This window comes from Conger conger, chromosome 1 (genome assembly GCF_963514075.1).
Source record: "Conger conger chromosome 1, fConCon1.1, whole genome shotgun sequence".
Lineage (NCBI taxonomy): Eukaryota > Metazoa > Chordata > Actinopteri > Anguilliformes > Congridae > Conger > Conger conger.
The window spans coordinates 93,382,010-93,395,358 of NC_083760.1; the positions used below are offsets into that span (position 1 = coordinate 93,382,010).

Here is a 13,349-nt window from a genome sequence, read left to right on the forward strand (position 1 = left end):
GCTTTCAGTCCTTAGTCCCCTCTGCCAATCGGCTTCCTGATCCGAAACCCCTCTGCCAATGGGTTCAAACCTCCGCCCAGGTTTGGAGGAGTTTGAGAGTCCATCGCCCGATCGGCCATTTCATGAAGGTTTTTAGAAAGCTACCGCTGACGCTCCAGATTAGAACGGCAGTAGTTCAGCGTAGAAACGATTCCTGTAACTGGCGTAATGTAATGGGGGGGGGAAACTTGGGTTTCATCCCACGGTATTGTGCAAATGTTGTACCCTTGAGCACATTAGAATTGAGTTTTTTTTTCAGTGAAATATGCAGTTAAATGACTGGTTTCTATGTAAATAAAGCATTTCCCTTGAAGTGGCTGTGGCCAAGCGTTCCTGTTGGCCGAAATGCAGCCAATCAGCGTGTCTGTGACGTCGCAGAGAACGTTCTGGAGCCCGTCGCTGGGCGGACGCGGGCTGGAGCGTCGATTATCGGAGATCAATACCGCTGCCTCCTCTGTTGTGATTGGCTGAGAGGGGCGGAGAAAGAGCGAGCGAGAGAAAGAGACGGAGAGGTAGAGGGAGGGATAGAGACAGGGATGCGGGAGTGAGAGGACGGGGACATGGATGGAGGGAGTGTGTGAGTGAACGAGTGTACTGATGTTCTTGGAGTAGTCTTTCAGCAGCGACCCTGCTTGCGCACTATATAAAGACTTCCTCCTCAAAATAATCTCTGCTCACTGCCAACTGGCTGTTAGTTTTTCCTCCAAAAGAATGTAAAAATGGCACAGCAGTTTCCTGCTTTATTTTCTCCATGTACGGTCAGAGTGATGGAGCTACTGTTTCACTGACCACACCCTGTCTACACCCTGTCTACACCCTGTCTACACCCTGTCTACACCCTGTCTACACCCTGTCTACACTGGCCTGTGACATCACTAGTGTGTGTCAGTGTGTGTGTGAGACATCGCTCTGGTGTGTGTGAGAGTGTGAGAGTGTGAGAGTGTGAGAGTGTGAGAGTGTGAGAGTGTGAGAGTGTGAGAGTGTGAGAGTGTGAGAGTGTGAGAGTGTGAGAGTGTGAGACAGTGTGAGACAGTGTGAGTGTGTGGGGGGTGTGTATGTGTATGTGAGTGTGAGTGTGAGTGTGAGTGTGAGTGTGAGTGTGAGTGTGAGTGTGAGTGTGAGTGTGAGTGTGAGTGTGAGTGTGAGTGTGAGTGTGAGTGTGAGTGTGAGTGTGGCTGCTCCTTGCAGACCATACACAGCCCCTCCCCTGGCAGAGAGGGACATTTCTGGAATAGTTTACACCCCCCCACCCCCCTCCCTACTGGTGTCTGCAGAGGGGCCCAGAGCCAGGACAAGGAGAGCTACACACACATGTACACGCACAAACACTCGCACTCTCTCACACACACACACACACACACGCACACACACACACACACACAAACACACTCTCACACACACACGCACAAACACTCTCACTCTCTCTCACACACACACACACACACAAACACTCTCACTCTCTCTCTCACACACACACACACACACACGCACAAACACTCCCACTCTCTCTCACACACACACACACACACACACACACAAACACTCTCACTCTCTCTCACACACACACACACACACACAAACACTCTCACTCTCTCTCTCACACACACACACACACACACACGCACAAACACTCCCACTCTCTCTCACACACACACACACACACACACACACACACACACACACACGCACACACACACACACACACACACACACACACACACACACACACACACACACTCTCTCACAAACACTCTCACACTCTCACACTCTCACACTCTCAGATACTCTTGATAGAGGCCTACAGGGTAAAGACTGCTGTGCTGATTTCTCTCCCTCTCCCTCTCTCTCCTCCCTTTGTTCTCCGAGACAGAATATCTCCTGGGATGCCCTGAGCGGATATCGGCTTTGGGGATGTTCCCTGTTCCAAAAACAGATCAGCATGGAGTGTTATTATTCTGTTAAAGAGCGGCTCGTTCTAACGACCGACAGGATTCTGTCTGACAGGGGAACCAGTCAGAGCTCACAGCAGACACGTCCCAGCTGCCTCCGGTGTTTGGGTTGAGACACACAGCCACAGGTGGAGGGGAACGGGTTCATCCTCGGGAGGCTCGTGTGATTGGCCATTGTTACAGCTCCCCTGGTCTGATTGGGCGTCCGGGGTGTGTTAGAGGGGTGTGCGAAACGCTCCCAGGGGGCAGAGCGCACCTACAGACGACCTACAGACGACCTACAGACGACCTACAGACGACCCCGGGCCTTCTCGCCCCAGGCGTGGTGGTTCGCTCTCCCCCACGTCTGCAGATCAAAGCTGCTCTCGTCTTTTGAGCCGCACATCACACGGAACACGCCTCGGCACACGCGTGTGCACCTGACGGGCTAATCTCTGCAGGTGTGTGTGTGTAGGGGGGTGGGAGGGGCACGAGAAATGCTTCCCATCTTTTTTAATAGACTCCATGGAATACTGAACTCCTGCTCCCGTTGCCATGGGAACGGTTATCGTAAATCCGTCTTCCTGGGGTGAGTTCAGGAATGAATATCTAGCTGCATAAATCCAGAGATTTTAAAAATGTGTAACTGTCTCGATGTTCGGTAGAAGAATCGTTCTGCTGATCTCTCTGCTGGTTTTCTTGGCCAGGGCGGGATACGGAATAGAGTCATAGATTGGAGGAAAAACCCAAAAAAAAAACTTTTCATTCCCTCAGCCAAGACATGCATGTCCCTGCACACGAGCCAGCCTTTAACCCCCTGTACACCAACCAGCCTCCCTTCTTCTGCCTGTTGTAAATGTACATGAAGACAGATTGTTGTTTTTTTTTGATGTTGTGATGTTGTTCTGGTTGCGGGAAAGGGTGGATATTGGTGGACATTTGAAAAAACGAATCCTGCCTGATCTTCAGATCCATTTCCCCACGGAAGGTATGGATCACACATGGGATCATTTGGCAGGTCATGTGGGTTGTGTTTTGGGCCATTATCTTATATTATTATTTTCAGAAGGAACACAGTTTACGCTCTAATGTAGGACACACGCGCACACACACACACACACACACACACACACACACACACACACACACACACACACACACACACACACACACACACACACACACACACTCACACACTCATGACAGCATGAAAATGTGATGGCACACACACACGCACACTTGGCTACACCAGGATTAGAACCACCGACCTTGCGTGTCCCAGTCATTCACCTTAACCACTACGCTACAGGCCATCCGATAATCCCGGTGTGGCCACAATAAGATCCGCACAGCCGTTGGGCCCTTGATGAGGCCCTTAACCCTGCATTGCTCCAGGGGAGGATTGTCCCCTGCTTAGTCTAATCAACTGTATGTCGCTCTGGATGAGAGCGTCTGCTAAATGCCAATAATGTAATGTAATGAACCCCCAGAATTCCACCAAGTGGGGGGAAAGAAAGAAAGAAAAGTCCCAGAAAAGCTCTCAAACAGTGGTGAGAAAACGACTCATCAGTGGTGATGGATCTATGGAGGAACCCGGATGTGGACTGGGGGAGCCAGCCGACGGGTGCTAGAGAGTGGGAGAGTGCGAGGGACCCTCACTCAGGGATGGGGAAACAAAGTCGTCTATTCATAACGTGTGCTTTGGGCCTCTGTGTCCATGTTTATTGCGTGGGGGCAGGAAAAAATAAATATAAACCAGCAGCTGCTACCACTGCTGGGAGTTCTGTCCCCAGGGTTATATGCAAGGGAAATGACTTATTCCACCCTCCTCCCCAGCTAAACGCAAAACTATCCCTTGTTCTTCCCCCTCCTGACTGCACGGAGGTGTTGGGTTGAGTGCCCCGCTGAAAACAACAGCTCGAGCTAGGTTTTGAAACCGCTGGTTGCCCAGTTTGACCAGCTCCATACTCAACGTGGTTTGACCCAGCTCAAACTCAAGCAAAGGTTTTGAAAACAGCTGGTAGCTGGTATTTCACGCTGGGCTATAGCTGGATGTTACACCAGAGTGAGAGCTTGTGTTTTTGGTTGTTCTTCTTCTTTTCGTCCCTTGTGTGTTCTCTGGTTACACTGTTGACGCCCGCCCCACGCTGGACGGGGGAGAGGGTGGAGGTGCCCGGTGCTCACACCACTGGCCACGGAGGCCGGTTTACGTTCTCAGATGCCAGTCACCCGGCAGGCGACCTCCTGACACTTCGGCGAGACGTCGGCGGAATGCGGCGGTAATTAGCGCCAGCGCGTGCGTCTCGCTGCGTGCCGGGGAGGAACGCCGGCCGCGCGGGAATTCTGCAGACGCCGCGCGGAATTCCGCATGCGTCGTCATTCCGCATCGGAACGCCGTATTGTGCCGAGCGGAAAACGCCGTGTGCCGCAACGCTGTGTGAAGCAGGGGTCTCAGGCTCGGTGTGTGCGCTGGTTTCTGTTCCAGCCTCAGGTCTTCCTTGTGTCGTTTAGTTTCAGTTGTTTGCGGAATTAGGGCAGTAGGTTTGCGCACAATGTGTATAAAATATTTGCGTTGTCCGAATAACGACTGGTGTTTATATTCTGTGCTTTTTGCACCAACCTTCCAGGACCCAGTCCCACTTTAGCCCCCGGGCTATGTTTCCAACCTGCCCTGCTTATCAGGGAACATCGCTAAACTCTCAATCGCCAAATTATTGGGCTAATTCAATGATTAAGAGCAGTTTGATAGAAATCCAGGAACGGACTCCCGCTGCCCACCCTGGCTCTGAAGGAGCGGCCATTTTGTGAGTTTTGCTCCTTCTGCACGCGCTCTGTGGACCCTGCGGCCTCAAGGTTCTGCTGCTTCGGCGAATGACCTTGTGACGGAGGGTGTGTGGAGAGACACGAGGGCGGGCTCCTCTCCTTCGCCTCTCTCTCTCTCTCCCTCTCTCTCTGTCTCTCTCTCTCACTCACTCTCTCTCCCTCCCTCCCTCTCCCTCTCTCCCTCTCTCTCTGTAGCCACAACACCGCCGTCATTCGCTGAGTTTGCTCTGCGTCGTGTCCTTGCTGTCAGACTAGTTTTCATCGTCATTTTGTTGTGGCAATGTTTGGTTTTCGTTGTGCCTTTGTTGTGGTAACGTTTGGTATGCGCCGTGTCGGTGTCAGAAGTGGCGCGGTGTCGCGGTATGTTTCGGGCGTGTCACCGCCTGGACGCCTCTCCGTACGGGACATGTGACCGGGAGAGGGTGTACGGTGTGTCACTGGTGCTGAAAATAATCTCTCGCTCTCACTCTCTCTCTTCCCCACGTCTTCCTCTTTCTTTCTCTCTCTCTCATCCGCACACCTACTGTACACTCGCCCACCCGTGGTGTTATGAACTTTACCATGCTTCTTATCCACATTGACGTACATCACTCACACACACACTCACACACACACTCACACACACACACACACACACACACACACACACACACACACACACACTCTCTCTCTAAAGGAAATGAGGTGTATAGAAGTGTGTGCTACCGTGCCGTACAGTAGCTGCAGTACTGGCGGTGGTTTTGGTAGCTACGCACATACACACACTCTCTCTCACACACACACACACACGCACACACACACGCGCACACACACACACACACACACAAACACTACTGCCGGTGGTTTTGGGTTGTGAGCCGCAGGTCTCCTTCAGCTGTGACCCTAAAGGCTGAACAGCGTGGCCTCCTCCGCCCGTGAGCCGTCCCGCAAACCTTCCCAGAGTTCCCTGGGGCTCCTCAGCATTCCAGAGCAAAGGCCTCTGGGTATGTTATGGGGGAGGTTCTGGACGTGTTCCCGAATCTCGCTAAAAACATCTGCGGCTGTGTGTGCCTCCCCTAGCCGGCTACACCCCCCCCACTGAGAGTCTCTCCGTGCGCTTCATCTGAGCATGCTCAGTGCGACTTTTCTTCTCTTGCTCTAGCCCTGTATATTTTTAAAAATAATTTTTTGCTGAGGCTGTCTCGATTCGGCCATCTTGTTATACATCTCTCCCTGAAGAACACGCACTCCCACTGACTGCACTGCCTTTTCTCTGCAGTTAGGACTGGTTTTACTGTGCCCGGCGCATCGCGGGAAAGGTTTGGCCAAGAGTGGATGGTCTCATCTCCTTTGAGCAGTGGCTACGTTAGCTTATATGTCATCCTCCTCATCCTCATATGACTTGTAGACTACCGTAGAGAACATAGTGGATGACCTCATTGTGATATCATTGTAGATGATTGGAAAGGCAGGCGAATTGGAAAATATGGATGCCAATTAGCGTTGCAAATGCGTGACTGGTAAGAATTTTTTTTTTATTTTTATAACCTAATTTTCTGTGCAAATAATTAAATCCATCTTGGGCGAGTGTCTGTGGTGAATCTCCGACCCTGCCAAAAACTAAATCTTGTTATTAAGAAAAAAAAACCTCATGATTCAATATTATTTGAAGCCGGCTTTTGCTACTGACAATGTTCCCGCGAGATGTTCCATGAAATCAAAATATTATGATTGTAATCTGACAAAGTCATCGCGTTGGCATGGTAACTAATAACCCATCCTTTTTAAAAAAAATAATTTACAGTAGCCTACAGTGTCTGGCTACCGACCCGGCCTGTCAGCACACAGGGATGCTTGGCTTCATATGGGAAACACAATATTTTCTGGTTGCCTGGTGATGTTATTATACATGACAATACCACTGGCTTTAAATGGCCTTTGGGTTAGTGAGCGACACTACACAGGCGCTTTACAAATCCGTATCTATCATTACTTACTTTGCTATATATTATGGGCTTAAAGTCCGAGCTGCTTTTAACCGTTACAATGTGTACTTTCCAGTATAACTATTGCCACTTTTAGATATAGCAGTTTTAGATGTATGATTGTGACATATATATATATATATATTTTCTAAAAAACAGTTTCTCAGTTATAATGTTTTATTGGACACAGTTTCCCACGGCGTTGATGTGGAAGTGACATGTGGAAGTCATTCATTCTGCCCGGTTTGGTGACGCACGGCATCTTCAATCTGTTCACTTGCGAAACATCTGGAACACTGTTATTTCTGACCCCGCCGAGAGGGGTTTCGTTTCAGGGAGACCTGTGTACCCCACGTTTTTACGGGTGAAACCGGGCGCCATGAAAAGAGCGCTAATCACTGTGAACGGTTTTGCCTCTCCTCTCAGTCCGTGACTTCGTTACGCGATCGGTCCGTTAGCGCTAATCACTGTGAACGGTTTTGTCTCTCCTCTCAGTCCGTGACTTCATTACGCGATCGGTCCGTTAGCGCTAATCACTGTGAACGGTTTTGCCTCTCCTCTCTGTCCGTGACTTCATTACGCGATCGGTCCGTTAGCGCTAATCACTGTGAACGGTTTTGCCTCTCCTCTCAGTCCGTGACTTCGTTACGCGATCGGTCCGTTAGCGCTAATCACTGTGAACGGTTTTGTCTCTCCTCTCAGTCCGTGACTTCGTTACGCGATCGGTCCGTTGGCGCTAATTCACCTGTAATGAGACGACGGCCTTTGGCCCTCGAGGCCGGTTAACGCAAAACAGCCTGAGATCGATGGAGGAGCAGAGGAACAGCGGGGCAACGGAGGAACAGAGGGGGAACGGAGGAACAGCGGGGGAACGGAGGAACAGCGGGGGAACGGAGGAACAGCGGGGGAACGGAGGAACAGCGGGGGAACGGAGGAACAGAGGGGGAACGGAGGAACAGAGGGGGAACGGAGGAACAGCGGGGGAACGGAGGAACAGCGGAGGAACAGCCGGGGAACGGAGGAACAGCGGGGGAACAACGGGGGAACAACGGGGGAACAGCGGGGGAACGGAGGAACAGCGAAAGTGACTGTGTTTCACACAGGCACCCGTCCGTCACAGGGACCGCCGCCGTGTCCCTCGGCAACCACTGTCCAATCACATCAGCCGCGGTCACGACACACTCCTTCTCTAAGATGAGAAGGAAAGTGCAGATAGAGAGAGTTAAAATGGTAATTAAAAAAGTAATGATAGTATCAGTAGTTTTAAAAACGATGATGCAGTTTTGCTCTGCCGGAATATTCCGGAAGTGTTTTAAACGGTCCGGCTGGCAGCGGGCCAGGGGTCGCCGTGGTAACGTGGGTGAAGGGTCGCCGGTCCGGAGACTGCAGGGTCGGGCGTGGAGGCTGGGGGCGGGAGCTGGCAAACGCTGGAATAGTTTTAGGGTGATATCTTTCCCTTTTTCTCCCAGCATTTGCAGCGCAGTAGCGCCTCTTGCTTCGAGGCTGGGAAAGAATAAAACGGGCTTAAAGCCCCGTTTGTAGTCCGGTGACGGAGCGTCACTGAGACCGGCGACGTGCGCTTTGTGCACACACACACACACACACACACACACACACACACACACACACTCAACCGCACACACTCAACCGCAGTCTACATCGAGCGACAGGAGAACTTTCAAATGAATGTTGTGCGATTTCAGTCGAGGGACACTGTCACTGGACTACAGAAAGGCCTTCAGCCAGTCGTGGTGTTGCTCGAAAACTTTGGGGTGATTCTTGCTCCCGAAAATGTAAGGGAAGTACTGCCCTTCCACCGCCAAAGAAAAGCAGTATTTATGATATCAGTATTGTTTCAATCATAGGGCCTCATCTAATGACTTTAAACATGATGGTGAGTCTACTATTGTCTTGGTTTGATCTAAGAGTGCATATTAAGGAATCCCCCCACCCTGTTTTTCAGGGTTCGTTTCGGGCAGGTTTTTGGAACGCTGGCGGTCCTGGCATGTCTGGGATACCAGCCGTAATGATACACGGCATTCCTGCGATATTTACTCCGCGGAATAATGTCGGGAGTCTGTGGCAGCGGAATGTGAGGGGGGGGGGGGGGGATGTGCAGAATTCCGATCGCTGTGTTTGGGAGTGTTTGGGATCGCTGTGTTTGGGAGGCTGAGGCACGGAGCGAGTGAGGAGAAATTCTGATGTTTTCCCTGTTTTTCCCCCCGCAGGCCGGGAGCGATGGGGAGAGCATCGGGAACTGTCCCTTCTCCCAGCGCCTCTTCATGATCCTGTGGCTGAAGGGCGTGGTCTTCAACGTCACCACCGTCGACCTGAAGAGGTATGTGTGTGTGTGTGTGTGTGTGTGTGTGTGTGTGTGTGTGTGTGTGTGTGTGTGTATGTGGGTGTGTAGTATGTGCGCTAATGAGTTGGATTTGAGTGCAACATTGGTCATGAGAAAAATGTCCCCACAATACATGTTCCAGTCTTATGTCCCCATGAATATACAAAAACAAGCATAAGTGTGTGTGTGTGAGAGGGAGAGGTTGGTAGGTAGGGTGTGTCAGTTGTACCTTATCCAGCCTGCTCTGTAGTAGTTCTACTGACCTTCCATATGCACTTACTGAGAGAGCTGTCGGTGAGTGGGGGGGCGTCCCGTCGTTCCCGTCCTGTCTGGAACTCCCATAACCTTAAAGAACCTGGGAATGCCGGGAAGATAATCAGGGATATTTTGTTGCGGCCGCAGTGTGGACTCACATACTATTACTGAAATGGGGGGGCGGGGGCCGTGGGGGGGCGACATCATCCATCTGTGAGGATAGGGGTGTGTTGAATGTGGCCAAGATCCACAACCTACCCCCCCCCACACGCTTTTGTTGTAACGCACACACAGTGTAAGATCCACAAGACACGCACGCACACACACACACTCTGTGTAAGAAACACACACACACTCCTTGGGTTGTTCCTATTGCCACAAGAATGACTGTGACTAACGGTGAGCAGTGACTAAAATGGCTGTGTCCTTATTGTCTATTCTACTTCTGAGAGCACACATTAAAAAAAAAAAATTCTTTCTTTCTCTCTCTCACACACACCCACAGACACACACACACACACACACTCACACACTCACACACTCACACACTCACACACTCACACACTCACACACTCTCACACTCACACTCACACTCACACACTCACACTCTCACACACACACAGACACACACACTCTCTCACACACACTCACACACTCACACACTCACACACACACAGACACACACACTCTCTCACACACACAGTCACACTCACACACTCTCTCGCACGCACACGCACACGCACTCACACACACACACACACACACACACTCAGACTCAGACACAGACACAGACACAGACACAGACTCAGACTCAGACTCAGACTCAGACTCAGACTCAGACTCAGACACAGACACAGACACAGACACAGACACAGACACAGACACAGACACAGACACACCTCCAGAAATCCCAGACTGGTCACCCTGCATACTCCCCTCTCCCCCACTGCTGCTCACACCCTCCTCCTCCTCCTCCTCCTCCTCACTGAACCTCTGATCCTCAGCACACTGCGGACATGATGATGTCAGCACATCCTGTGTGTCATCCAAGGGGGAGAAGAGAACCCGGGAGGGATAGACGTGTGTGTGTGTGTGTGTGTGTGTGTGTGTGTGTGTGTGTGTGTGTGTGTGTGTGTGAGTGAGAGTTACTTTGACTTCAGTGCATCACTGATCTATAATTGGGGGGAAAAAAAACGTCGTGGAACAAATGTCCCCACAATGCATATTCCAGTCTCATGTCCCCATGAATACACGAAAATGAGGTTTGAGTGTGTGTTAGAGAATGTTGCAATGCACCATAGAAACGCCTTTCTGTGACTCAGTGTTACAGAAGTTGGAACAGAAAAACGGAAGTGCTAGTGAAGGCCTTAACACGGAGTCGGGCGAAGATGCGGATTGTTCCACAGTCCTGTAGGCCCATCACCTGTGACCTTTGACCTGTTCCCTCACCTCTTCCACTGGGACGTTTTCCTTTTTCCCCGCAAATAACCATGTAAAGGCTTCTACTGTCAGTACAGGGAAGGGGTTCTGAGCTATGAGGGGGGAGAGGGGGAGGGCACAGGTTGAGCAGAAAAGAGAGTGAGAGTGAGAAACTGACAGAGACAGAGTGAAAGACTGGGACAGAACAAACTGGAACGATTGAGAAACTGAGGAAGAGAGAGAAAGCGAGTGGGGTGGGAGGAGGAGAAGAAAGAGTGGGAGAGAGAGAAACCGAGAGGGGGAGAAAGGGGGAAAGAGAGAGAGAGAGAGACTGTTTGTTTTGCACCCTGGGTGTTGATAACATCAGCAGGTCATGAGGCGAGGAGTGCAGGCTGCTGAACGCTCTCTTTCCAGGAGTGATAAATTCTTCCCTCATTCCGTGCGACGCTCTCTCTCTCTCTCTCTCTCTTCGGCGAATCGCACAACAGCCTCATTATTCTCTTCCCACGCCCCCACCACACGCCCGCCCCGCCCCCCTCTTTAAAAGCACAGTCCTGCCGCCTTTATTCCTGTGCACGCCACCCTTAACCCCTCAGCTTCCTCCTCCACCTCCTCCTCTTCCTCCTCAGTGGAGTGTCTGAGAAGTACAGGCTAGAAGATGGAACACAGTCCGTGACTTTTCAGAGACCCTGGTTTTTGTTGAAGTAGTGAGTGGGGTTTTCTTTTCTGTATAGAACTGAAAACAGCGGCTACGATTCCGTCCGCTCTCTTGAGAACAAAAACTGCTCAGAGCTTCAAAGTCTGGACAAATAAAAGCGTTTGAGTCACAGGAACTGCAATGAATGTCATTTTCACATCTCCCGTTCCACCCGAATTTGGCATGACCAACTATGAACTATGAACTATGAACTATGAACTATGCGCGGGCGTGCTCATGAGCGCCCCCTGCTGCCGGCTTTGGAGAGTGCGGACAACTTCCGCTTCTCTTTTCCGAAACACGTGGGATAAGCCAGCCGCTTGTCCCACAACGCAGCCTCGAGCCTCGTCCAATCACACGGGCTGTGTAGGTGTGGAGGAGGCCCAATCACAAGGGCTGTGTAGGGGTGGAGGAGGCCCAATCACACGGGCTGTGTAGGGGTGGAGGAGGTCCAATCACACGGGCTGTGTAGGGGTGGAGGAGGTCCAATCACACAGGCTGTGTAGGGGTGGAGGCCCAATCACACGGGCTGTGTAGGGGTGGTGGAGGCCCAATCACACGGGCTGTGTAGGGGTGGAGGAGGTCCAATCACACGGGCTGTGTAGGGGTGGAGGAGGCCCAATCACACGGGCTGTGTAGGGGTGGAGGAGGTCCAATCACACGGGCTGTGTAGGGGTGGTGGAGGCCCAATCACACGGGCTGTGTAGGGGTGGAGGAGGTCCAATCACACGGGCTGTGTAGGGGTGGAGGAGGCCCAATCACACGGGCTGTGTAGGGGTGGTGGAGGCCCAATCACACGGGCTGTGTAGGGGTGGAGGAGGCCCAATCACACGGGCTGTGTAGGGGTGGAGGAGGTCCAATCACACGGGCTGTGTAGGGGTGGAGGAGGCCCAATCACACGGGCTGTGTAGGGGTGGAGGAGGCCCAATCACACGGGCAGAGTAGGGGTGTAGGGGATGCCCTGATGGTCAACACGGATGGTCTCTCGAGCAAAGGAACATCCATCATGTTCTCAATCACCTGAGTCGTGAAAGAAGTGGTGAATGACTTTATGATGCTTAGCGCAGTTTTCCCAACCTTTCCCCTTCCACGGGACGGTGTCCGGACGTACGGAATCTCACGGCTCACCTCTCCTCAGGTGTTGACGTGACGTGTCGACAGTGGGGCCTAAATGTTCCTTCAGGGTTTTAATTAGGCGATTTGCGTGTTAATGACATTATTTGGGGTTTTGTGAATGGGATTTGTTCATTTAAGTTTTTGAAATTCGTTTGAACTGCACACCAGAGTGCCCTGGCACCCGGATGGTTGGTGGTTCAAGTCCCAGTTCAGGGCAGCTGTTGGGCCCTTGAGCAAGGCCCTTAATCCTGCATTGCTCCAGGGGGGGGATTGGCCCCTCCTAAGTCTAATCAACTGTAAGTGGCTTTGAACTGTAACAGTTCGTTGAGCAGGCAGCACCCTGCTCCAAATCCACCCGCGATTTAAGCCTGGCTTATTCTTCTGTGACCTGCAGCTAAATTTGTGAACATATTCACCCAATTTCAGAGGGTGAAGGCGTCAAAACCAAATGTTCAGTCCTGGTCTCAGACGGGCAGCGGGGTGAGGCAGGGGTCACACTGTCAGCCTGCTCTCTTTTGGCCTCAGAAATGGGAGCGATTAAAAAAAATAAAATATGACCTGCAGTCTCCATCAGCGTGGCTTTTTCAATGTTTGGCTAGTTTGTTAATCAGCGAAGGAAATCTCAAATCTCACAGTTTAATGAGTGAATAATAATAATAAGTGCGAAGGCTGCAGTTTAGCCAGCTTTACACAGATCTCCGCGAGTCCTGGTCTGGGCCCTGCTGTGACTGCAGATGAGGTGTTCTCTCTCCAGGTGATAACATGTC

General features: G+C 51.5%; 1 protein-coding gene across 1 annotated transcript in view; it reads left to right on the top strand.

Moving 5' to 3' along the window:
• The window catches only part of LOC133139405 (chloride intracellular channel protein 4), a 53,579-nt gene that overhangs the window by 24,875 nt on the left and 15,355 nt on the right, over positions 1–13,349 (top strand). The window contains exon 2 of the mRNA XM_061258930.1: positions 8,983–9,092. Coding sequence (XP_061114914.1) covers positions 8,983–9,092 — 110 coding nt within the window. The remainder of the gene's footprint in view (positions 1–8,982; positions 9,093–13,349) is intronic.